General features: G+C 40.7%; 1 protein-coding gene across 4 annotated transcripts in view; it reads left to right on the top strand.

Moving 5' to 3' along the window:
• Nucleotides 1–23,443, top strand: part of ANKRD55 (ankyrin repeat domain 55) — a 115,327-nt gene extending 91,884 nt beyond the window's left edge. For 3 of the 4 annotated variants that reach the window (XM_038530627.1, XM_038530626.1, XM_038530625.1), the window contains exons 8-12: nucleotides 4,312–4,496; nucleotides 8,158–8,325; nucleotides 11,491–12,152; nucleotides 19,692–19,784; nucleotides 21,813–23,443. In XM_038530627.1, the coding sequence (XP_038386555.1) occupies nucleotides 4,312–4,496; nucleotides 8,158–8,325; nucleotides 11,491–12,152; nucleotides 19,692–19,784; nucleotides 21,813–21,934 (1,230 nt within the window). In that variant the 3' untranslated portion in view covers nucleotides 21,935–23,443. Of the gene's footprint in view, nucleotides 1–4,311; nucleotides 4,497–8,157; nucleotides 8,326–11,490; nucleotides 12,153–15,258; nucleotides 15,316–19,691; nucleotides 19,785–21,812 lie in introns of all 4 variants that reach the window. The other variant, XR_005355520.1, reaches the window with a different exon arrangement.
• Nucleotides 23,444–25,636: the final 2,193 nt, after the last annotated feature.

The following is a 25,636-nucleotide window of genomic DNA, read 5'->3' as shown; positions in this document are numbered from 1 at the left end:
GTTTAAAGCTATAGCACTTTAAAATAATAAAGCCTCTGTATTTGACCCAGATAACTAAGGCAGGAAAGATTGGAAACATTTGGCTCTTGAAGTGATTTGAAACTGGGCTTCTCCCCATCTCTCAGGTGCCTTGGTAGCTAGCTGGTGGTAGCCTCCTGTGGACCTATTGCCCTCATTCACCTCCCTCATCTGTCCATGAGACCCTGCAGAAGTTCAGTCCCCAGGCTTTTTCTTCCTCTCTGCCTCAAAAAGTCCATTACTTCAACTATCATTCTATCGAGAAGATTCTCAGATCTGATCTCTGGAGTTCTGGACTCATATTTCTGGCCTTTCTGGGCATCTCCACATCATTTCTCAGACACTTCAAACTGGACATGTCCAAACTCAGCCCATGGCCTTCCCTTCCCATCACATTCCTGTCCTCCTCATAGCCCAAGCCAAAAGCCTCTGCATGATAACACTCCTTCCTTATCACCTTTCATGTCTAGTTGGTTATTGAGATCCCTCAATTCTATCTGCTCAGCTTTCACATCTCTGTCATCTCCTCTCTATCCCCACCGTACAGGTCAGGGTCACAGCAGGAAACATAGCCTATTCATGATGTGATAAATTGGGCAGAGATTTATGAAGAGGCTATTAACACACCATAGCAGGTTGCCACTAGGGCATCTGGGCCTAAGAGGGCATGGGAAGGGGGAGTTACAAAGACAGCAAAAGCTGGAGCTGTAGGAGAGGGCCCACGACAGTAGGTGTCGCCTTTGGTGGAATGACCAAACCATAGCTAGCATGGAAAAGACTGAACTATAAACACTCTTATCTCTGTCCTCCCACACCCATCTCCTGTCAGTGCCACTCAGAAGCCAAAGAGCAAGGGAGCCCATTTGATGCAATTTATACAGGTTAACGCTTGAAGAGCAGGATGGAAAAAGATGAAAGAGTAAACCTGGAAGAGCATATTCTGCTGTACAATATGGGGATCATAGGAGTATCTACCCCACAGGGTTGTTGCCAAGATTAAATGAACTGGTAAGTGAAAATGCTTGGAACAGTGCCAGGCACACGATGTTCACTTAGGGAAGGTAGCTGTCCCCATTATTCCTTGGAGTATCTTCTTATCAGAGAAAAAGAAATACAGTGACAATGTTGTATAAGTGAGAGCTGGGTATGGAGACAAGTTGCCTGGAAAACTCAATACAGAGGGCATTTGGGAGCAAAAGGATAAGGGGCTGGAGTTCTGGAGTGTGTGACACTTCAGCCCCCAGGCGAAACTGCTGAGTGGGTTATTGGCAGGTGCAGAGGTCCCAGGAAGCCACCCGGGTTTCTGTGTGCCACTTCCACATGGCTGCTCCGAGGGTCAGGCGGAGAGGGAAGAGGACAAGGAATGAGGAGATGGGTTTTGTTTCTTCTATCTGTCCTTAATGCTCACTCTTCCACTCAAAGGGAGAATCGTCACAGGGCATTTTGCCCTTTGAATCACCTTGGCAACCCGAATTCCTTTGCTTTTCCAGGAAATTGTAAACAGAATAAATTCATTGAACTGACAACTCTTTGCTTCTGTTTTCCTTCTCATATGGTTGGTAGCTTTTTAAGAGGTGTGTGTGTTGGCAATGCAGGTGGACGGCTCTTGATTGTTTCAAGTGTACTTTAGACTCCTTCGAAATGTTTAGGTAACAGCAGCTGAAAGAATTTTAGAAAAGTTGATAGAGCAAGCACAAAAGCTTGGATGTGTTCAGTGTAGCAGACTTCTGGTAAAAGGCATGCCAAAGAACTTCACCAATTGATCCAAATAATTTAAAAGTCATTAGGCAAAGGAAGGATGGAGGGTGGAAGCGGAAAGAGGGGCTGCGAGTGGAAAAGAAGGGAGAAGCTTGTGGGTAGGAACCGCTTAATGGGCATGGGACCAGTGAGCCCCATGCCCAAAGGGAGACCTGTACATGGGGTATAATGCTCTGTGGTCGCCATCTGGAAATTCTCATTAATTTTATCTTTGAATTTTTATTTCATGAGTAAAGTCGGATAGGACAATGGCACCATGGCCCACACAGTCCTGCCTCCCTCCCTCCTTAGGAAAATTCTCGGCCCACAGACAAGGGATCTGGGCACAAACCTGGCGAGGGCCAGCATCAAGCATGTGCCTGGTTGCAAGAGGGGCCCCAGGGACCCGTGAGGGTTTCGCTAGTGGTGAGACTCTCCGGCCCAAAGGAGCACAGCCCTAAATAACAAATAAAAATCACCGTGATGTGTCAAGAAAAACAAGGAAGGGAATAAGCTTGTTTCCTGGCATGTAAATAGGGGGCTCCAGAGGCACCTGGGTGGCCAAGTGGGTGAGTATTTCTGCCTTTGGCTCAGGTCATGATCGAGTTCCACATCAGGCTCCCCACAGGGAGCCTGCTTCTCCCTCTGCCTGTGTCTCTGCCTCTCTCTGTGTGTCTCTCATGAATAAATAGAATGTTAAAAAAAATAGGGGCCCTCTCACATTTTCATTTTGTCCTGAGCCTCAGACATTTTATATCTGGCCCTGGTTGTAATGTTTAACACCCACTCGGCAGTCTTCCTACACCTCAAAGTTGAGAGCTGTGAGGGCTCCTGGCTCTTGGTCCTGCAAGAGGTTTCAGAACTGGTATCAGCTGCTGTCCCCTCATGCCCTGGAAGCACACCCCAGGGTTCACTGTGCAATGGCTCATTGTGAAGCCAGCAGCAAGCTGAGTAATGGGAAATCCGGAGAGCCAGAGAGCCAAGGGTACAAACAGAGGCAAGGGAGGGAAAGGAAGAAGAAAGGTGAAATACATAAGTGCTGTTCCATGGAATTGTGTAAAACTGACTCAAGTCCTAGAACACAACCCTGGGGTCACATAAACAGGGTAACACAGTGGGAAGAAGACCAACAGGAAATTTTACATGGAAAAATGTATCAGGAGGTAGCTGTTGAACAGCATTTGAAGCATGTCAGAATTGCAGCTTTGTAAAAATCCAACTATCTTGCCCAGGTCTCTGACCCTAGCACGTGGCCCAACACTCGGCTTCCAGAACAACAACCTGCTTCTCCTATTTCCTTAACTTGCTCTGCATGCCTCTGAGGGACCTCCATTCCACCCATGAGTCCTAGTGCACAGAGTTACAGGGTCTCTCTGTGGATTCACTGAGAAAATTAAAATGTTAGTGGATTATTTGGATTGTTTTATGATCTTCCCAGAGATATCAGGAGAATCTGAAAGATAAGACTACCTGTTGTGTGTTATAAAATGAGAATTTCTTTTACTCCTAAAGATTTATTGCCATCTTACATTGCAAATGTTCATGCAATGGTTTTGGGGGGTTTGTTGGGTTTTTCTTCAGGTCAATAAAAGATATTCCACACCAGTAATACACACAGATTTTACTCACCTATTTGGGCAAGTTGAAGAGATATAGGACATTCAGGGAAGAATTGGTGGCTTTTAAGGCTGGGACAGAGTGTAGATAGAAAAGCCTCCTTTCGGGATCCCTGGGTGGTGCAGCGGTTTGGCGCCTGCCTTTGGCCCAGGGCGTGATCCTGGAGACCCAGGATCGAGTCCCACATCGGGCTCCTGGTGCATGGAGCCTGCTTCTCCCTCTGCCTGTGTCTCTGACTCTCTCTCTCTCTCTCTCTCTCTCTGTGACTATCATAAATAAATAAAAAAATTTTTTTAAAAGAAAGCCTCCTTTCAAAGATAAGATGAAAAGTTTGTTACAGATCTACACAGAGAGATAGACCCAGTTTATGTGGTTGTCTGAAGTTCTTTCTTTCACGTATTTGTTGATTTTTTTATTGATTAGCTACTAAATTATGATCCATCTCCTGTCACCAAAGATTTTTGAAGATTACATTTCATTTAATTTATAGGCATTTGACCATTACCAGGTCATCTTGTTCATCATTATGCCACCACTGAGTACTTATCATGGTCATTTTGTTAACATTAAAATTCAGTTCAGCTTCTCAGTGGTCAGCCTCTGGAGCAGTCAGGGAAGGAAAGTACAGAGATGTGATCAGCAAGCTACTGTGTAGGTAAACTCTGCGTGTGCCAGCTCCAATGTTGATCAACTATACCTGTATTTAACTTAAGTCCTCCTTAGTTGGTTAATCATAGAAGACAATTTAGCTCTTCTGGGAAACAAAGATCCCTGCAGTGACAAGAGACAAATGGGAATTTGTCAGAGGGTTTGATAAAATGTGGTTACTTCCTTTTTCTCTTTTGGATTTTTTCCCCCTTGTATTTTATCTCAACCTGCATAGACAGGGAGGAGTCCTGGGCTGTACATAATGAGCTTCCTTTGACCCCTCTTCTCCAGAGTGGAAATAGAATTCTGTGTTCGATCATCCTGAGCCACCACCAGGGTCCGTCCATAATCAACTATGATGACGAGAGTGGGAAGACGTGCGTGCACATCGCTGCAGCAGCGGGCTTCAGTGACATTATTAACGAGTTAGCAAGAGTGCCTGAATGTAACCTGCAGGCTCTGGATGTGGATGACAGGTACTCATGGCGACTCTAAAAGCGTTGGGGACTACCAGACCTCTTCTCCGAAAGTTAGTCTTAAGATAAAGAACATGGTTAAGGGGTTATCCTATATGACTATATCCTTACTGCTAGTAATGTTTACACATGTACTTGTGACAATAAAAACTACTCTATTTTAGTCAGGGCAGGAAAAATCATTGTTATGGAGAGACACGCTGTGACTGTACAGTATTGTCAGATTTTCCACTTTTTGCTAAACATTCTCAGAAGGCTTTCTGTATGTCAACTTCCTGCTATACGCACTTTTTTTTTTGTTTTTTTTTTTTATACGCACTTTTTATTCTTAACAGTAACTCTTATTTTTTTCTTCATTCCTGGATTATATCATAAAGTCAACAATTTCTTGTTATCCAGACAAGAGTATAATAGAGGTTTTGTATTCAGAACTAGATATGACTTTATCAAGGTTTTTTACCCAATCATTAAAAATATATCAGCATAGAAAAGGAGGGTGGATTCAGAAAGGGGAAGAGAGTTATCTCAGAGGTAGTTAGCAATTAGAGGAAGACTTGTACCCTTGTCCTCCAAACATAGAACTTTTCATCTAAATTGCTTTTCACCCATAATCAACTATTGGAGTTTTTCAATTATACTGTATATCTAATCTTAGTTTAGGTTAGGCATTGATTCAATGGAAATACAAGAATAATATAACAACAAACAAGACTATTGAAAATAAGTAAAAGGCTTACACACTACGTATGTTTTTTTTTTAAACTCTCTTCTGTTGAGGTGCAAAATTAGCCACCTATTATTCCTAACTTTAGATAAACTCCAAGAAGCACCTCCTACTCCCTGATACCTGAAATCCTAATAACACAGGGGGAGAATCTTGTGTTGCTCATTAGTCTCAGGAGCTGGAGATGGTTAACCTGATGACTGTAATTAAAATTAAAGTATAGATCCTTGAAAGTAGACCTTTTCCTAACAGCAGATGTTGATCCTTAGCAGGTAAGACAGTAGCAAGACTAAAGTTACATGAAGAGAAAAGGTGAATAATCCAAAAAGAGTAAGAAAAAAAAAAAAAAAGCAACACATTTTTAAAAAGGAGGCCAGGTGAAAAGTTTGCCTAATTCAAAATACTTTTAGAACCAACTCTGAATGGGCTGTTTCCCATTCTGCATGATCACACACTTAGCAAAGAAAATCCCGTTCCACAAGCCTCAGGGAAGGAAGTAAGATCAAGGGGAGAGAAAAATAAAAATACAGAAGATAAGGTCCTAGGAGAGTTCAAATTGAAGTAAATCAAGAAGAATCTAGTTCCTACTCCAAAGCTCAGCTCACCAGTTGCCTGCACTGACAAATTCTGTCCTCCGTTTTGTTTCACGTTTCCTGCTTCATGCACCTGTGCCTTTACACTGAAACTGTGAGCTTGTCTTAGTAGTAGAATTCTTCAAAATTTTCATAGGTGTAAGTGCTTTGAGAATTTATAGTAACTGATTTCCTATCTTTTCTTTCTTAGTGGAGAGAAAGCACTTAAAGCAAAGAAAGAAAGAAAAATAAGGCAATGGTAAAAAAGAGAGAGAGAGGAGTAGAGGGAAAATGTGGGGGCCCTAGTCCTCCTAGGTATTAAAGTACTTTGTAGATCTATGATGTTCAAAACATGGTGTAAATTAGCCTAAGATGGATGGCACAGCACACGAAACCCAGAAGTAGTGTAAATATCCCAAGTTTCATCAGCCCGTGAAGTCAGACTTGACTTTAATATCCAACCCATTCCATCTTCAGGAAATACAGTCTTTTATCAAGTTCTCCTCCCTACATAGTTCTGGGAATTCTCTAGGGAATGTTTACATGTCCTATAAATCATTTCTTAGCTATGGATACCTCAACCATTGCCGCATGCTTATACTCATCATTTTCTGCCATTCAGAGACTACCTCCTCAGCCATCTCTAATGAATTTCTTTGAATCATAAACTCCTACCCCTGAACCCTGAACTGTGATAGCTGAAACCAATCTGCTGTGTTTGCTGTGTTTCTTTATCTTTAAAGATAAAGAAAGGAATTATAGCCAAGATAATTTGAGATTGGATACTACAGATTGTCCACAAAGGCTCTATGTATACTAGTTAAGAATTACTCATATATTCCCCCTTGTTTCTCTGCAAAACAATTTAAGTTTCCCTCCTGTTCTTCTGGACCTCTTTTTTCCATGTTGGTAGTCAGAAGAATTAAAACAGTCTTCACAATTGTTGTGAAGAAATATTTCACACTGCTCCAAAGTGGGTTGTCATGTGTTAGTAAACCTGACAAAATTGATGTCCAGCCCTTCATCTACTGAATTTATTGGCAATATATCCTCTCAACAGGATGGCATAATCTGACTGGTGCCTCGTCCTGTTTCATAATAAATATTGTCTGGAGACCTCTCTCAAGGAGAGTGGAATGAATCACATCTGACACATATTCAAATAAGCACCGTGATTGATCACTATATTGAAAAAAAAAGACATGGTCCTAGTAAGTGTTCTCAAATTGCTGCCCATAGCGTAACCTGAGGAGAAGAATGCTTGATTGACCAGAGACACAATCCATACATCGGGGTGCTGGCCACAATGGGGACAAGGCTACTCTGCAAATATTAAGGCAGATAACCCCAACTGAGCCCTCATCTGTGCAGCCCCTTAGCTGCCTCCTGAGAGACTACTTGGCTGCCCTTCTTTCTGCCCAAGGTTGAGGCCCCAGCATAAAGCCAAGAGCTTTCCGTGCCCTCCTTTCCTGCCTCAGGATCAAGCCTTTCCCAGGACAATTTACAAATTACAGTATTTTCTCCCAGTCTCTTGCTTTCTTTTCCTGAGAAAATCCTGGTTTTACAATTTAATAAAGGCTTAGGTACTGATGAATATGTATCTACCTTCTGGCTGATGAAGGACTTTCTACACATAAAATTATGAAAGAAAAGTGAAGAGATAATTAAATGTGGTAATTTTTAAAAAACTTTTATGGAAAATCACTAAAACATTAAAAGTCAAGTAACAAATTAGAGAAAATATTTGCAAAAAGATCGATACCTTTAATTTCTAAAGAGCCTATATAAATTAGTAAGAAACACTAACAATCTAAAAGAAAAATAGCATTAAGAGACGGCATTAAGAGTCATTTCAGTGAGGAGACTCCAATGGCAAAAATATATTTCAAAAGTTCAGCCTTGCTATTAAAGAAATGCAAAAGAAAACAACACTGGAGTATCATTTTGCCTACCAGATTGGCAGAGATTTTTAAAGGTGATAATAACACTCAGTTGAGGGAAGGAATAGGGACACAGCTGGTAGGTGGATAAATTGAGTCAGTGTTCTTAGAAGACAGTTTGGCACTAAGAATAAAGAGCCTTAAAATTATCCATAGCCTTTGCCCCACTACTTCCTCTTCTAGGACATTCTCAGGAAGTCCAGAGAAGGCAAAAGGTCAAGGAATGCTTAGAGCTTAGAGGACAGGCTCCAATGAGGCTCCACCATCACCCCCAAAGCCCCGTCTAATACTTACCACCTTCACAGTGTAAATAGCAACATGTTTTGCAGGCCAGGCCCAGACTTTGAGTGGGAGCTGTCACTGGCTAAGCAACCTGGGCCATTTCTGTGCTCTGACCCTTGTGTTGTTCCCCTGTGGTGCCCCAGGACCCCTCTGCACTGGGCTGCAGCTGCAGGGAAGGCAGACTGTGTGCAGTCACTGTTGGAGCTGGGCATAGACAGCAACCTGCGAGACACCAAGGAGAGCACACCCCTGGCCTACGCCCTGTACTGCGGCCACGCAGCCTGCATCAGACTCCTCTCCCAAGAGAGCAGGTGAGTGTACCAGGAGGCACTCATTGTTTTCTTCCTCTCAGGGAATTTATAAAATCAGTTGACATTCTTTAACTTACTGATACACAAAGCCAGCACTAACTTAATATTGTGTTTGCCGTTGTCTAGTGTATCTAATGGGACATGTTCTCTCTACCTTGTGGAGCAAAATGGTAGTAGTGAGCCCAAATCCATCAGCCTAACGTCCACTGGACTTTCATTTCTGCTTTCTGTTTTCTTCTTCTTTTCTTCTTCCCTTTATGCCATGTTCTCTTAATCTTTTTTCCTTTTTTTCCATAATCAACAATTCTCAAACTTTTTATGCTCAGTGCTGTTTTACACTTTCAGAACTCACGAAACCCAAAGTGCTTCTGTGTATGTGAGCTACCCCTATCAATATTTATGGCATTAGAAGTTAAAACAAAATTTTAATAAAATATTTAATTAGTTATTCCTTTAAAGCAACAATAACCCATGACATTTACATGTTGACACAAGTACCATAGTTTTAGTTAAGAATAACCTATTCTCTGAAACCAAAAAAAGTTGTAATGAGAAGAACAGCATAGCTCTACATTATTTTTGCAAATCTCTTTGATATCTTCATAGGAACCTACTACAATAAATACAGCTGAATTCTCACATCTGCTCTTGCATTCAGTCTGTTGCAATACATTATTTTGATGGAAGTGTTTGAAAAAATCTTGCTTTGCATAGACATGTAGTTGGAGAAGGGAATATTTCAGTAACATTTTCAGATTATTATGAATACGTTTCCTTTGATATTACACCAAAACTTGACAAGTGTTAATTTCCTAAAAGTTAGTTGCAATGTGGACTATCAGCATATCAATGAACTTTTTTTACCCTGTTGTATTAAAATCAATTGGTCTATTGCACTTTATTTCTTTTAAGATTTTATTTATTTATTCATGAGAGACACAGAAAGGAGGCAGAGACATAGGCAGAGGGAGAAGCAGGCTCCATGTACGGAGCCCGATGTGGGACTTGATCCTGGGACTCCAGGATCACGCCCTGAGTCAAAGGCAGACACTCAACCACTGAGCCACCCAGGCATCCCAGTCTATTGCACTTTAAATGAGTTTCATACCTGTGCATAATCATTCGGAAAATACTGGTTCATTCAGTTATGAATATTTTCCAAATGACACATCTCATTATACAATTTCTTAAAATTGCATTTGCTAATATCACCACTGATCCTATCAGAAAAGCCTTTATGTATCAGGAAGTAGTCAAGCTTATGGTATACAGGTTTTTCAAACTTTTAATTTTGCTTGAGAACTTGGACTTTTGTCATTGGCAGCAGTTACTGTCAATTGTTTACCTTGAAATGACAGGTTTATTTTATTCATTTTCGTGAAAATTTCTGCAAATATCTAACTTTAACCAAATTACCATAGTTTGTCTGTGAGTCATAAAAATTGTGTTCTGTGGGGAAAAAAATGTCTGAGTTAGCTGGCAACTCAAACAATTACACAAGTGTTTTGCCTGAAGACAACTGTCAACCCTCATTATATAGTGGAAGTGCTTATGAGTATTTCCTGTTTTGTCAAAAAATGTATACTCAAAGGTTAATATTTAACAAAATTAATAACATTTACTGGGCATTAATAAGTCAGATGACAATTTTTTAAATGTAAGTCCATTGATGCTGCTATCGTGATTTGTACCAAGGGGCCATATTCACCCCACTATCTCTATTGTACCCTTAGAGCAAAAAGCAGCACAGTGAAAAAGACATCTTGATATTATTGTTATTAATATAGTTTTAACCTCATGGAACCGCTGAACACCGTTAGGGGCCCCACCTGCAGGGTTCAATGGGCCACACTCTGAGAACCCACTGGCCTAAATCACAATGTGTAACAGAAGGATGAGAGATTGTAGAAGTACTCAAGTAGGATTAAATCACACCAGGGCATATCCTATACAGGTCAACTTGAAAGAATGTTAGAGATTCCCCTGGGGCTCTCTGGTAGTATCAGGGATTCAGAAGTTGTGTTCAGTAGTTCAGAAAGCCTATTGAAAGGTGAAAGAAGGAAGATAAAAATACATCACGGAAATACATCACTGAATCTTATTCAGTTACACACTGTGTGGCCTGTGAAGAACAACATTAATTATAGGCCGTCAAGTGGTGATGTTTTTCAAATTACAGATGACAATATCTCACTCCGAAGAGGAATGTTGCAATCTGGCTTTTAGGACGCGCACATGGGTCAGGTTTCATCAGGTTTCATCATTAACTCGTTACCACAGAAAGCAAAGTCAATTTTGGCCTCAAAAGGGAATAACAGAATTTTCCAAGGAACAAAAACAGAATGGTGCCTCAGGGAAACTCTCCACACAAGAGGAGCTAGCCGGACAACTGCTGACCTTTATTTCTTTAGAATTTGCCTGCCCATTGGGCACTGCTCGCTTTTCTTGCGCTGCCACGCCCGATCTCTGGCATACACACTTCCTCTTGTGCAGCTGAAGCCCAGACTGAAGCTTCTTCCCTTGGTTTCCTTTAGTACAATTTTTTTTAAAAGCATTTTTTTCAATGGGAGATTTAGTAAAAATTAAAAGGGAAGTGAAGAACATTCAAGTAGCAAAAAATAGGCCGGCTTCCCGACGTAGATAATGTCCGAGCTCTGCCGGGATCTGCTGGGATCTCTTTCAGAGAAAGCCTGAAACCACACATCCCCCACCTCTACAAGCACCACCCTACTTCTAGTTGAAGCCTCACCTCACTCTTGGCCTTCATCTCTGTGACATAATAAAACTTACAGGCCTACTGACTGTCCTTGAGAAGTGAGAACAGTGTTTTAAGCTATTTTAGTTTAGTTTACTAAACCCTTGGTGAAAATAGATTATCTAGAGGTAAATTTTGAAAGGACAGCTCCTGTGGGGCCAAGAGGGATCTAAGAAATAGTCTACCTGGACAAAGAGTTGACCATAGCAAGGAAGGGAGTCACAAAGGGTGTTGGAAGTTCCTCTACATCCTTTGACTTGAGACAGCTTTGGGGTGTCTTTGGATGACCTCAGACAACCTTCTCAAGCAGATAGAACACAAGGAAGTCTTTTTTTAGGGGAGGGAGAGGTTGGGGATCGTCTCCATTTCCTATCCTCTCATAGCATCCTTGTTATTTTATATTCCCATAGGACAGAGCCTACTCGACCCCTTCCTTCCCAGAACAGCAGACCCCAGAAGAAGGAGGGACGATTCAGCATGCTCAACCAAATCTTCTGCAAAAACAAAAAGGAAGAGCAGGGGGCCTATCACAAGGATCCCAGCAGGGACCGACCTAGAGGAGAGCGCACCTCGGAAGTCGATGACATCATCACCACCTTTGACAGCATCGTGGATACCAACTGCCAAGAAGAGCCTGGTGACCAGGTGGCTATGATTGACTTTAAGAAGCGGACCTCAGACAATTCAAAATATCTCTTGCCAGAAAAGAAGCCTGTGGCCCATAAGGGGCTTCCACCAATCAGAACGCAGAGCCTCCCACCCATCACCCTGGGCAATAACTTCCTGACGGCTTCCCAGGGGGCCACTTCCCATGCCGGCCTGAGCTCCGGTACCCATCATATGGCCCATCGATCTCAGAAAAGCCGAAGTGAGCAGGACTTACTGCATAACAGAACTGGCTGCCAAGCATTGCTAGATAACCCCTGGAGAGGTGATTCCAACCAGGTGTTCTGCAAGGCTTGGACTGTTTCTTCTTCTGATAAGCTGCTGGACAGATTGCTCACCAGCAGGTCTGGGCACCAGGAGGGCTTGGGGCTGCCCCATCTTCCTCATCTACACAATCCTTCATCAGGTATTGTCCTTGCTTCCTTCTCTCATTCTGGGCAGGCTCTGTATGAGAAATGTTTCATAGGGTTCTAGATGAGGAACTGGAGCGGCAGTAGCCCAGAGGGCAGGGCCAGAACAAAATGGATGATTAAGGCCCATTATTTCCCTTGAATCTAGTGGATTCAAGATCTCCAGCCTGTGGAAACATTCGGCTTTTCCACCCTGAAAGCAATCATCAAGTTAAAGTATGTGCCTTCTCATCTACCTAGCAAATATGTGCAGTGACTGGCAGATTAGCGCAGGAACATTGGTATTTCCGGTAGCAAAGATTCTTAACCGGGGTAAGTGGCAATATGAGAAAGGGTCAAAATGTTTATGTGATGGCTTGTTTTTAAAATCAGGTGTTCAATCCCTACTCCAAACATACCGAAACAAAATCTTGGTGAGGGAGACAGGAGAATGGCAATGCCTTCTATGTATATGCGTAGGAAGGAAATATATTCACACATTAATGGTTCGAGTTTCCACACATTCCAAAGGCTTACACTACATTTCTCCCTCCTGTTTCTTCTCCCAGATACACAGCGCCGCCACTCATCCAAATCTACTGATGTTATTTTTTATTTATTCTTCCAGTGATGTTTTATGCACATGTATGTACACACACACACACACACTCACATGAAATATATATACACCAACAAATATCCCCCATTTAAAATAAATGTATCTCACTAAAGAATTTGTTTTTATACACATACAAGCAATATATATGTATCTGATTCCCCCTTTTTAAATAAATGTATCACACTAAAACTTGTTTTTCATTTTTTAAATGTCCCACAGGTAGTTCTGATGCACCCCAGAGAATGGGAACTATTGTTCTAAAACAGAGGTTACAAAACAGCTTCCAGAATCAGTTCATTACCATAGTATCTTGTTTTGTCTTCAAGCGAGTTAATTGCTAATATTTAAAAATCATGAAGTTTTACAAAAAAATGGAAGATTCAGCTTCTCTTGAGAAATTAAAACTCCTGGCAGCACTGAACCCAAATTCTACTTGGTAATAATGGACTGGTTAGGAATAACCACAGCCCCCTTGACGCCAGTTGGACATCACGGTCCCCAGGTCAACGCCATCCACAACACTTTCCAGTGTCTCTCTGTGTCATGTCAGTTGTTTGTGATCAATGTGTTTCTGTTGTTTTTCTTATGGTAGGGTTAAGGGGGGGGGGGGGGGAATGATGTATCTTGAACCCCTATTTCTGTCAAACACAGAATGAAAGACCAAGAGAGCTATGTGTATGGTAAGAAGTGGAGGAGGAATATATGTATTTGAAAAGGTAGAGTATTCCTTCCTGTTTAAAACAGCATGAATCTGGCTCTCTTCCCCCATTTCTGTTTGCCTGGTGTCTGAAACATGTGAGTATGGCTCCCCGCGTATAAATTTATATGTATTTAAGCACAGGATAAATATGGATAAGCACAGGAAGGCTATTTCCCGGTGTCTGAGAATAACTCCACCCAACATTTACTTCCCCCGCAAAGCACTAAAGTGTGTGGTCAGTGGCATAGGTAGTGTTTTTGCTTTTATTCAACAGAAGGATAAAGGAAGGAAAGATATTAATCTTCTTTTTTTTTTTTTTAATTTTAGTGGCCTCCAGGGCCTCAAAGCAGTCTTCTTTCTGGATTTGGTCCTGTCCTGGCTAATACCTTCTCTTCTGAAAATCTTTTGAAATTTGTGAAAATCTCCTTCTTTTTCTTTTCCCAAAACAGTCTTAGTCTGTCTCTTCTCCATCAGTTACGATTGAGTTCAGCTGCCTATGACAGAAAGCAAAGCAACAATGGCTCGAACAACATTGAAATTCAGTGCTGCTGTAGGAAAGAAGTCTGAAGTAGGTAGTTCCCAGGTGCTTGGTAGCTCCAGCATCACCAAAGACTTAGGTTCCTTCCATTTGTGTGCTCCACAGCTCACCATATGATAACATTGTTCAGCTTAGTTCACAGTGCATTATGGCTAACAGACAAGGAGGAAAGGAGCACAGAGAGGCCAAAAAAATGGATATGCCCCAGCTGAGTCAGCTCCCATTAAGATGTCATCTCCACTAAGTACCCATGTCTCTCTTACATCTCATTGGCCAGAACTCTAGTCACATGGTCATGCCTCACTACAAGGGAGACTGTGAATTGTAGTATTTTAAATCTCAGCACATAGCTGTCCCTCAAAAATTGAATTTTTGTTTCTAAGAGAGAAGAATTTTTGTTTCTAAGAGAGTAGATATTGGATGAAGAACTAGTACGCTCTGTCACTGGAACCATCTAAACTTGCTATATTACTGGAAATAAAAGGAAACTCAATAAACTTGCTTCATTTGAAATTTTGCTTCATTTGCCAGTGAAATAATTTGAATAGTCAGTCCTGGGGTGGCAGAAAAGAAGAAGCAAAATTCTCCAAGAAAACCTTGAATAATTAGCTGTGGCACATCAAAGCATTTCTTTTTCCAACCAATGTTTTTAAGCGCTGATAATAACTAGGAGCCATCCTAGGCAACTGAGTTGTGATAAGATAAATCTCCCAAGAATCTTCAGCCTATAAATGAACTTTTTAAAGATATAGATTTGCTCGAATGATTCTGCAACTGACTTTAAAGCAACTTTCTTCTCATGTTTAGATACAAGATTATAGGGTCTTTAAATAGAGAGGACTTTAGCAATCCAGTCATTCATTAAATGGTTAGAGGGTCTTTGGAATCTGTCAAGACGCAGAATCATCCAGCGGTTAAGACACCGGGATTCAGATTCTGGCTCTCCCACTTATTTGCTGTTGCTTAATCTCTCTGGGTTTTTGTTTCTTCACCTGAAAAAAAAACTGAGAGGAAATATCTAACTCATAGGATTGTGAGTTGCCGTTAAGATTTAAAGAGGTGATACATGCAGAGTACTTAGAACAGTGGTTCGAACACAATGTTATACACATACAAAAGTTTTGTTTTTTTTTTTTTTAAAGAACCATGTGCCAGGCTGTATGCTTTAGACAGAAACTAGAAGTGACCTTGCTTTAAAGACGAAATTTAAGTACCTGTTGCTAGTCAACTGCTTGCTTGCTCTCACATCTCCTCTTTTCCCCCCAGGTCCATTCTGTCTCTAAGGAAACGACACTTCTTAGGCTCCCTTGCAGCTGCTTCCAGGTACTTTAGGCCAAGTACCAGGAGGCACTTGGCAGAAGAGGAAGAGTAGGAGAACGAAGGAAAGCTGTGTAGTTGTACACAGTGTCCCTCTGCTTCTTCTGGAAGCCCCAACAGTGCTTCTAACTCCTCCCACTTCTTCACACAGCTGCTCACTGTGGCTCTGGCTTTTACTAGCTTGTAGGCCTTCATAACACCATCTCTTCCTCTTATCTCTCCAGCCTAGGGGTGGTTGCCTTTTTTTTTTTTTTTTTTTTTTTTTTTTTGCAACAGCTAATCTCTGGATTGTCCTACTCTCTCTTAGTTTTGGCTTCTTAGCTTTTCTATCACAAATATATGTAGGGAATTCCCTCTGTTTGAAAGACCAAGAGAGGTCTCTTTTTTTCTTGGATGAGCCCTGATTGATAAAGCAAGACATGTCGTCTCTCTGAGCCAGTTTCTTACTCACGCAGAGGCTGGGGCCATTATGTCTCATGAGGCCCTTTTCAGTTATAATTCACATGGCCTAGAATAGTTAAAATGGTTTACTCAAAGTCTTACAACTAATTAGTGACATTCTCAGCACTCCAACCCACATCCCCTAAATAGCAAGGTATCACTGTGGCAATGTGTTTCTCTCCTTAAATCTCAAAGTCAAGTTTGTTAGTATACTTACCAATTACCCACACTGCAATTTTCTTAGAAATGACATTGTCCTTCCCAAAACAAAAAGATTTCCCTGCCTTATAGATTTTATTTTTGTGGACATTTTTAACCCAATTTGAAATGTTTTTAGAACTACTGAGGCTTCTGGACTACAATTAGGAGGGTTCATTTAAGTGGTTTAAGTTGTTAGTCTAGCAGATTTCTAGATTGAGCGCCCATATTTGATATGGAAGTATAATACGGTAAAGCAATTAGATACTGCAAATCATACCACAGCACTGCTGGTCTGAACTTGGATAGTCCCTTTAGCAGTGGATTTTCTCTTTTCCTGCCCTGGGTTTAGTAGAAATAATAGGGCTAGCAGTACTACTGTTTGAATTCCTGGCAGCCAATATCCTGTGCTTACATCAGCAACCCTGAACATTTAGCCGTAATGATTATTGCTTAACATTCATTGAGACCTGTCAGTGGGCTAGATGGAGAGATGCGGGATGAGGCACTTAACCTAATGAGGAAATTTGGAGCACATCAGCTTAATTCATTGCGAGCAGCTTTCAGAGAAAATGGAACAGAAAGCTCTGTGGTGTTTGCAACCAGCCTGGTTATTTTCAAGCCATCACAAAAGTAAGAAAGTGCTCGCTTCCCTTCTTCCTCAAGAGAGAACTCCCTTCTCCCCAATTTGCTAGACTATCCCAGCAGCAATGTGCTCTCCTTCCTGTGTAGGTCTGATCCTGTGACCCCTCTGATTAAACTCATCAGAGGTGCTACATCTTTTCCAGGACAAAGACCAGACTCCTGAGCTGATAAACAAAATGCTCCCACATGGCTGGGCCTCAAAATGCTCCCAGCATGGCTGGGCTCCATTCTCAGCATCTGGGCCTTACATCTCCAATCCTTTCCCCCATCCCCTTGAACACTTCCTTGAATATGTCTCAGGGCCCCAACACCCCATACCTTTCGCTCTATGGCATCAGTGCCCGTGTTATTTTTACCTTCTGTCTACTGTGTGCTTGGCAGATTTGTACAATCTTTTGAGAACCAGCTCAAAAGCCACCTTGCCTGGAAGTCCCCCTGACTTCTCTAGGAGCTGAGACTCTTTCTTACTGTGAACCATAGAATGGCTCCACCTTGCTGAGCCTCCTGTGAGGCAGATAACAAAGTGTGTACTTCCCTTTTGCCAGCACTGCTGGAGAGGAGTTTTTAATCCCTATTCTGGAAATGAGGAAATTGAGGCATAGAGAGATTATACCACCTGCTTAAGGTCACAGAGCTGGGCAGGAAGTGATGAAGCAGAAGTTCGAGTGCTGTGGGATTCAAGACACACCTCTCCACATCCCTTTCCTATGTGATACCCTCACACCACTGCTCTTAGGCTTCAAAATAGAAGTTAACCTGTTTTTCCTCCAACATACAGTTATCCCTTCCTGAGCACCTTGCCTTGTCCTCTTTGCGCTCTAGGCTCAGGAATACGGTGATACACAATAGATGAATGCTGAATTTATTTAATTGCTTGACTGAATTCCATTGTTGAACTGTGAAAACCCTTCCGCCTTTGAATCTAGGACAGTGGTCCTTGATCCTATCCTGATGGGCTGACACTCCCTGAGATGCCTGCAGCACACATAACAGAGCTTTGGGCTGCGCACAGATCCACCTTGTCCTTCAAAACTGAGCCCAATGCCAGTGCAGAATGAAGTTGGGCTCTCCTCCCATCTCCCAAATGACCGCCCACCCCTTTCTGCCCATGTCTCATCTTGTCAAAATTGCTTTGACTGCTAGGGAGGCAGGATGAGTTTTATGTCAGGCCAAAGTTGGAGCCCAAGCTCTGTCACTTTCCATTATGTAACCTTGAGCACATTTGAGAACTCTTCCAAGCCAGTGTCTTCATTTGCATAATGTGGATGATAATGGCATCTATGTCACAAGGAAAAGTGATTGTTAAGATTAAATGAAATTATGCCCATAGCATCCAGCCCAGTCCCTACAATAGTAAGTTCTCAGTAAACTTTAGCCATAATTATCATTATCTCATTTCTTGGTTTTGCAAATTTCTGCTCAAATGTTCATGGATAAATAAGGTATGAGTTGATATGGGTACTTACTGTAATTACTTACTGTTATTCTACTCAGGGATGTTTTCTTTTTAAATAGTAGCTTATGAGGTTATTTGACCTTTAGAATACAAAGGAATAAAAACATAATATCCACCAGAGAGACTGTAAATTTTGCTCAATTTTCATCAAATGGCAATGCTCAGAGGGCTGCCCTTATAATGCCCCTATGCAGATAGACAGTGGATCTTGGCTAATCTTTTTTTCTCCCTTATTCTAAGGACTGTCTGGCCCAAGCAGAAGAATTAAGCCTATCAGCAGTTCCTATAGTTGTTCTGATTCTTACAAAATTATGAGGCAAAAGATCAAATGAATACTTTCCCCACTCTCCGGGAGATTGTGTTAAACACTCCACAGAATAAAACTGTCATAATAACTAATGTTTATTAGGTGTTCACCTTGTAAGCTAAATGCTTTACATTTGGTCTCTTATTTAATTTTTATGACAAGTGAAAAGGACAGATACAATTACTTTCACCATTTTGTATTTCAGGAAATTGAGGTTTAGAGAGGGAGCATCTCTTACCCAAGTTGGCAGACAAGTCTACTCCTATCCCAGGAGTTGACCAAATGGTCAACTATTTAAAGGGACATAAATAACTTGGGTATTCCTTTCTATTTTCAGACATTTAGGTCTATCTCTTGTAATTGGTGGTATATTGATAAATATTTAACAGCTGACTCAGTGCTTGCTGATTTCCATGGTGTAAATACTTCTATGACCGACGCCAAGCCACCACTGTGATGTCAAGAGCTCACTAAATTCCTGAAATTTTAACCATCAGTTCCCAAGAGCCAGTACACATGGCTCCAGCATAGCACTGCTTATAGCCTAAATTAGAGAATAGCCACATGCCAGGTGACTTCACCCAGATCCCATCTTCTAGGTCAATGATACTCAATCCTACAGCACATTAGAATACCTTGGGAAGTGATAAAAATCTGATGCCCTATTCCAGCCCCAGAGATTCTCTTTTAATTGATCTGGAGTTTGGCTGGGCTACAGTGTTTTTTTTAAACTCCTGAGATAATTCAATTCCTATGTGCAACCAGCATTGAAAAACACTGATCGAGAAGAATATATCCTACTTATGTGTCATTCACCACAGATTTGACTGATATATTTTATTGTATACCCTATTTTACTTTTTCAAACTTTTAAGTTGGTTTTTTTAAAGATTTTATTTATTCATGAGAGACACAGAGAGAAGATAGAGACACAGGCAGAGGGAGAAGCAGGCTCCTTGCAGGGAGCCCGATGTGGGACTCGATTCCGAACTCCGGGATCATGCCCTGAGCCGAAGGCAGATGCTCAGCCCCTGAGCCACCCAGGCATCCCTCAAACTTTTAAGTTTTATAGAGTGAGTGGCCAACTGTGCTTGTTTATAAAATTTTATTTCAACTCATTTATTCAAGAAATGACTTCCGATGTCTTTTTATTTCATTAAAACAGTGACTGGTATATAATAGAAACTCAAAGAAGTGTAGCTATTATGATTTTTGTTGTTGTTAGCATCTTAAACTGAGTGATCTCTAACAACTTTATGATTCTCTTATCCACTGGATTTTATAATTTGCACTTGGTTATGCTCAGATAATTGACACAATTTTGTTTGTCCCTAGGACAAAATTTTCAGCATGTCTCCCCAAATAGACCCCAGATCAGGGATCTTCCTTTCACCCGGAACAACCTAGCTCCCCTACCAGACCAAAAATGTAAGTATTATGAATCTTCTTCAGCTTCCTTTGCAAGTTAACATGTCTAGACACAACTAACTGTTATTTCAGTTTACTTTCATTTTTCAAGGGAACATCAGGCGCCAAAACTTGTAAATTACAGGAAAATAGAATAGAGACAGTCTTTAAAGTTTTGTCCAACTTGGTAATGCTTGTTTAGGGTAAAAAAAAAAAATACTCCCTCCCTTGAGGAATTTTTGTGTTTGGATTATAAAAACAATAACCAATGTTTATTTTGGTATGTTCTATTTAATGTGTGTAAGAAAGTGCTTTAAAATTTTTTCTCTTAAGATTGGTCTTTTGACGTTGGTTTCCTGACTATGATGAACAGGTACAAATATGTGTCATCCCTCTACTCAGAGGCTATACATCCCTAAACGGAAAGGAATAATTATGTAGATGCTGTTCACCCATGTTACTTTTGACATTATTGATTTATTAAATAATATTTTGTACAAAAATTTCTCACAACATAAAATATTAAATATATTCTATTAGTCAGTGATCTTTAAGTTTGAGTGTACTTCAAGTATTACCTGGGGTGATTGTTATAAAGTAGATTTCTGGGCTCCACACCCAGAAATTCCGAGTTTGCATATCCTCATATCTGTGCTAGGAGGCAGATTTTATTATTATTTCCATTGTACAGATGAGAAAACTGATCTCACAGAGGTTGCATGATTTGCCCAGCATTACTTGGGTAGTAAGTAGCAGAGCCAGGAGCAAAACTATAAGACACTGAGTCAGCTGCCTCATGGAAACAAGCAATTCTTACTGGATTCTAATTTCCTTCCATCCTTCTCTTTCTATCCCAGCCCTGTCATTTATAACATGTATGCAAGCATGCACATACTCTCTCATTCTCTCTCTCTCTCTCTCTCTCTCTCTCTCTCTCTCTCTCTCCATACCCCCTTAATTGCAGAGGTTGAATGATTTAGGAGCTGCCTGGTTTCAGACAAGTTTCTTAACCTTCAGTTTCCTCCCTTAGCCTATAAGAACAGTGCCAGCCTAAAAAGGTTGTTTGAAGGATTACATGGTAATATATGGAAATATATTTATACATCCAATATAGGTAATATATGGAAAACACTGGCAACTGTTTGCACAGAATAAATACCCAGTATGTCTTTTCAGCCCCAGGCTGTAGTGTGGAAGGGACCAATCAAGAGTTCTAGGATTTCTTAGGTAAAAACAGTGAATCACAGGGTCTTAGTATAACCCTGTCATTTTGCAAATAAGGAAAGGGAGAGATGGAGATTTATTTCCAAACTCACACAAGGAATTAGTAGCAAAAAACAAAATCTCTTCCTTAACAGATCCATTCCTCTGCTTTTACTGATTTGTATAAAGTGAGAGTTTGGGATGGTGTGAATTCAATCACTGATGAAATTCAAGCCCGACCCTGTCTTTAAGCAGAAATGACTCACAAAGTTATCTAATGAAGTAGTTTCTCAGCCTTGAATCCTGGTGGGGTTTGGAGAAGCCAGAGAGGGGATTTTCATAGGCAGAGCCCAGGAGCTTTGCTCTTCACAACTAAATTTAAGGAGAGAAGGGAAGATAAAGATCTTTGATCAACTTTAGCTCTATGAAAAAGAAATGCGAAGGTACACAGGGCTTTTCCTAAAAGAAACTCAATTGCCTTTTGAGGATCGCATAAAAAGGCAGTACAGATGTCTTGGGGCTCATTTAGAGCACTGTGCTGACTTGGCCATCAACAGCTACTCCACCCCAGGAAAAGAGAGCTGTGCCAGGCAAGCATAGTCCAATCATGTTTTGATCAAACTTGGCCCCGTCTTGTATTTGTGCGTATTTGACATCCTGATGACATGTGATAAGCCTGAGTAGATACAGACACAACTTTTTCCTGCAGCTGAGCTCTCACCAAGACAAGCTCCGTAGAAATGCCTCCACTCCTTTAGAGATAACATCATTCTCCCAACACCATTCCTCCTGGGACTCTGAGAGAAGCAACCCTTGAAAGGCTTTCATTCTGTTCTTTCTCCCCAGTTCTATCTGGAGGACCTCTGCGGACAAACCGAGTGCTTCCTGCTATTCCAAGCCAACGGGGGCAGAGCATGCCAGCTGAAGACAGTGAAAACTTTGCCAATCCCACCAATGAAGAAAATTAACTGTGGGTCGCTGACTGTAAAAATATAGATTATATATATTTTCAACTGTCAAAGGATGAGAGTACTCTAGTTTGTGAGAACCAAGACTGATTTAGTAAATTGCATTATAGAAGCCATTCACGGTTTTATAACTCCTTATTCCAATGATATTTCCCAAATAAGCACTTAGAATCTTTGATTGTATATATATTTTAAGTCTGTGAGTTTCTGTAACGTCTCCATGCCAAAATAAAAAGTCAGGATTTGTTATCAGCAGGGAAACTCTGCTATGTTTGGTTTGCGTTGTGACATCAACAGAGGTTTTTGTCTTTGTTTTGTTTGTTTTTCCTGAATGATTTTGTCTTAAAAAATGTATGCTTAGCTGAATAAAAAAAACAACAGAAAAGCATATTCCATACTTTCTCTTCACATTTATTATAATTCTACCCTAGGTTCATGAAACTTAAGTAAAATTAAAGTAGCAAATTCCTTTAATCAGTCACAGTTAATAGCTTTTAAATGTATAAGCTTCTGTAAAGTATTTTCCAACATCTTCTGATTCTGGCTACAGCCCAAATTATTTGCCAATGTTTATGTATCTTCTTTGTTATTTGATTATTTCCACTTATTGTCATTTCCAGATGTGGTTGTTCTAATAGTGAGAAGATCATGTAAGTTGGAAGCATCTACATCCTGGCCTAACAGAATGAGATAGGCATTTCTCATACATTCCTCAAATACTCTGTGTGTTTAATCATTCTTTTTTCTGTTTGAAATAATGGTCTCCGCCTACTCAAGACATTCCCAAACTTATGATGTAGTAAAGTTCAAAAGACTACTACTAACTGTAGATCTTAAGTCACTAAGATGTTTATGTGTTATTTGGACTGATTTAAATTTCAAGGCCTAGATGTATAAGATCATAGTCATTCTGTGTTATTTCTAAGCCTATATGTCATTCTGTAATTATCTCAAGTACAACACTTAGCATTTTGTATTAGCATTATTTGTTGAGAGAGATCAGACTGTGCCATTAACTAAATAGAAGCTCCTCTGAGCCCAAATCATAGTTCTTTGGCTTTGCACTTCCAGAAATGTGTACAGTGCCTGGCACATAACAGGCACTCAGTCTTTTTTTTTTTTTTTCCAGGAAAGAAGGAAGGGAAGAAAGTAGGGATGTAGAGAGGAAGGTGGCAAGGTAGAGAGACATAGGAAGTGATAGTAAAGAGGTCCACAGTCTCATTTTGACAATGATAGTAGTCTGAATTAAAGATTATAGAAGAGAAAGCCCATGGCCAGTCATCCAAGCTAGACAGTAGCTGGTAGGGAGGACAAATCCTGGTGCAAATGGGAGAGCTCTCAGGACATAGATTCTGAGGGGTTTTCTGTTATGTTTTGTTTTGTTCTCTTTTCTTTTGTTTGTGCACTGCATATTTGAAAAATCATTCCCTGTGAGAATGATTTAGGTGAATCATTCATAATCATATTAATTAGGTGGTTCTATTATGTCACCTGGTTACTTCTGAATCTCTGTTCACCTGCAGGAGATACCTGGCCATCTACTGTTTGGCTTAATCAGGATAGGACAGCCTCTACTTCAATAATAAACAACCCCAAAAATCTCACCGGCTGACAGTTCTCATTCACAATACATGTCCCACACCAGCTGGCAGAGTTGGCTGATGTAGATTCTACTTCAGCATCCACCTCCTTGGTGACGAGAACAGAGGAAGTGCAAGGTAAGTCTCACACTACCTTTCACATTTCATTTGCCAAATCAAGTCGTATGGACATGCCTAAGTCCAAATGAGGTAAGCAAATGCAATCCTTCCATGGGCAGGAAAGGGGAGAATTGGAATATTTATGAATTATCCAAAAGATTACCACACTAACCAAAGCTCAGTCCCTAAGTGATCATTTAAGGTCCCTTTACCAAGTAGATAGCTAAGAGGCCAAAGCAATTAAAAAGACAAATAAGCAAACCATACCTGTTATAGCTAGGGGAAAAACCCACCATCCCCCAGCACTTGTACTTCTTTTCTTTTCTTTTTTTTTTTTTTTTTAAGATTTATTTATTTTATTTTAGAGAGTGGGAGAGAGAGCACAGGGAGGAGGGACAGAGGGGGAGGGAGAGAGAGAGAGAAAAAAAAAATCATGAGCAGACTCTGCTGAGCAGGGAGCCTGATGTGGGGCTCAATCCCATGACCCTAAGATCATGACCTGAGCTGAAACCGAGTTGGACACTCAACCAACTAAGCCACTCAGGTGCCCCCACACATAGCGTTTTCTAGTGTTAGGCCTTTCCCCTGAAGTGGATTTAAGGATCTTTTGTTAGATATGAAGAAGTAATTTCTACCAATCACCACCTTTTAAAATTAGAGCAGTTACCCTTTTGCCACCAAGAAAAGTTGCTTGTTTGGGGTGGATTTATCCTCAAGCCAATATTTTACTGATGAAATCAGATATTAGGTAATCACTGATTTGTGCCCAACTTAAAAAAATGTCAAGCGAGTTTTTCTTCTAAAATGACAGTTCTCTTATTTGACCTCTTATATTCCCCTTCCCTGCTAAGAACATATCATTTATTTACACACGAATCATAACTTTTCATTCATTATTTCATCGGGACTATTACATCAATTTATATTCTCCAAGTACAGACAAGGAATCCAGGGCAAAGAAAGAAGTTAACTAATTTGCCTGAAGTCACACAGCTAATGGCAGTCTTTCTAGTCACATAGTCCACATACATAATTCCCATATCTTGTTTTCCTGTTCCACAAGTTTCAATGGTGTGATACACCTTTGGCAAAGTGTCACTTTCTGAATTTATTCATTCAGCCTAAAAGCTGTAGAGGCATAATGGAGCTAATATTAATATTTGTGGCAAGAGTCCACCAGTTCAGTAATTTGTGCTAACCAATTAGAGTTGTTGGAAGGTAGGGTTCCCCCCCATTTTTCTTACTTCCTTTTGGTGATCACCTGGTGTAACACAGGTGTTCTTTCTCCCCATAAACACTAAACGCTAATGTTCTCATTTCATAGATTCAGCCAACATAAATAGCTTTCTGTGGCTCTAGCTTATTATCCTTTCCAACTCTATTAAATCACAGCTTGATACAAAATTTTAGAAAGCCTCACCAAGTGACCAATTAGAAACAGTGCCTCCCAGAAAGACAAACATAACTAGTGATTTTGCTTTTGCCCCTACTCTTTGAAGTTTACCAACGCATGTCTCTAAGCAAGGGTATCCTGGCATTTTAAAGGTAGTCTTTTGAAAACAACCCCTTGGAATCTACCATAGGGCTCAAATGGGGGTAATTAAGAAGGAACATATTTGACCTTACCATAAAATACAACACTCAAGTTAAAAATCAAATTAATAATAAATAAAAAACATGAAAGCAGCTATCACATGTAGTAGTTAGCCTCTCTTACTGCCTTCAGGGAAAATGATCTTTCTCCTTAGGGGCACCTGGGTGGCTCAGCTGGGATAAGCAACCAACTTGATTTCTGCTCAGGTTATGATCTCAGGGTCCTGGGATTGAGTTCCGCATTGGGCTCCACACTCAGCATGGAGTCTGCTTGTCTCTCTCCCTCTACTCTTCCCTTAGTGCACACTTGCCTGTGCTCTCTCTCAAATCAATAAAATCTTTTTTTAAAAAAATAAAATAAAATCAGGAAATTCTATCAGATTCACATGTTTCCTAGATATTGGCATAG

This window comes from Canis lupus, chromosome 2 (assembly GCF_011100685.1).
Source record: "Canis lupus familiaris isolate Mischka breed German Shepherd chromosome 2, alternate assembly UU_Cfam_GSD_1.0, whole genome shotgun sequence".
Classification (NCBI taxonomy): Eukaryota; Metazoa; Chordata; class Mammalia; order Carnivora; family Canidae; genus Canis; species Canis lupus.
Note: the sequence above shows the minus strand (reverse complement) of the source record. Positions and strands in the feature narration are given on the sequence as shown.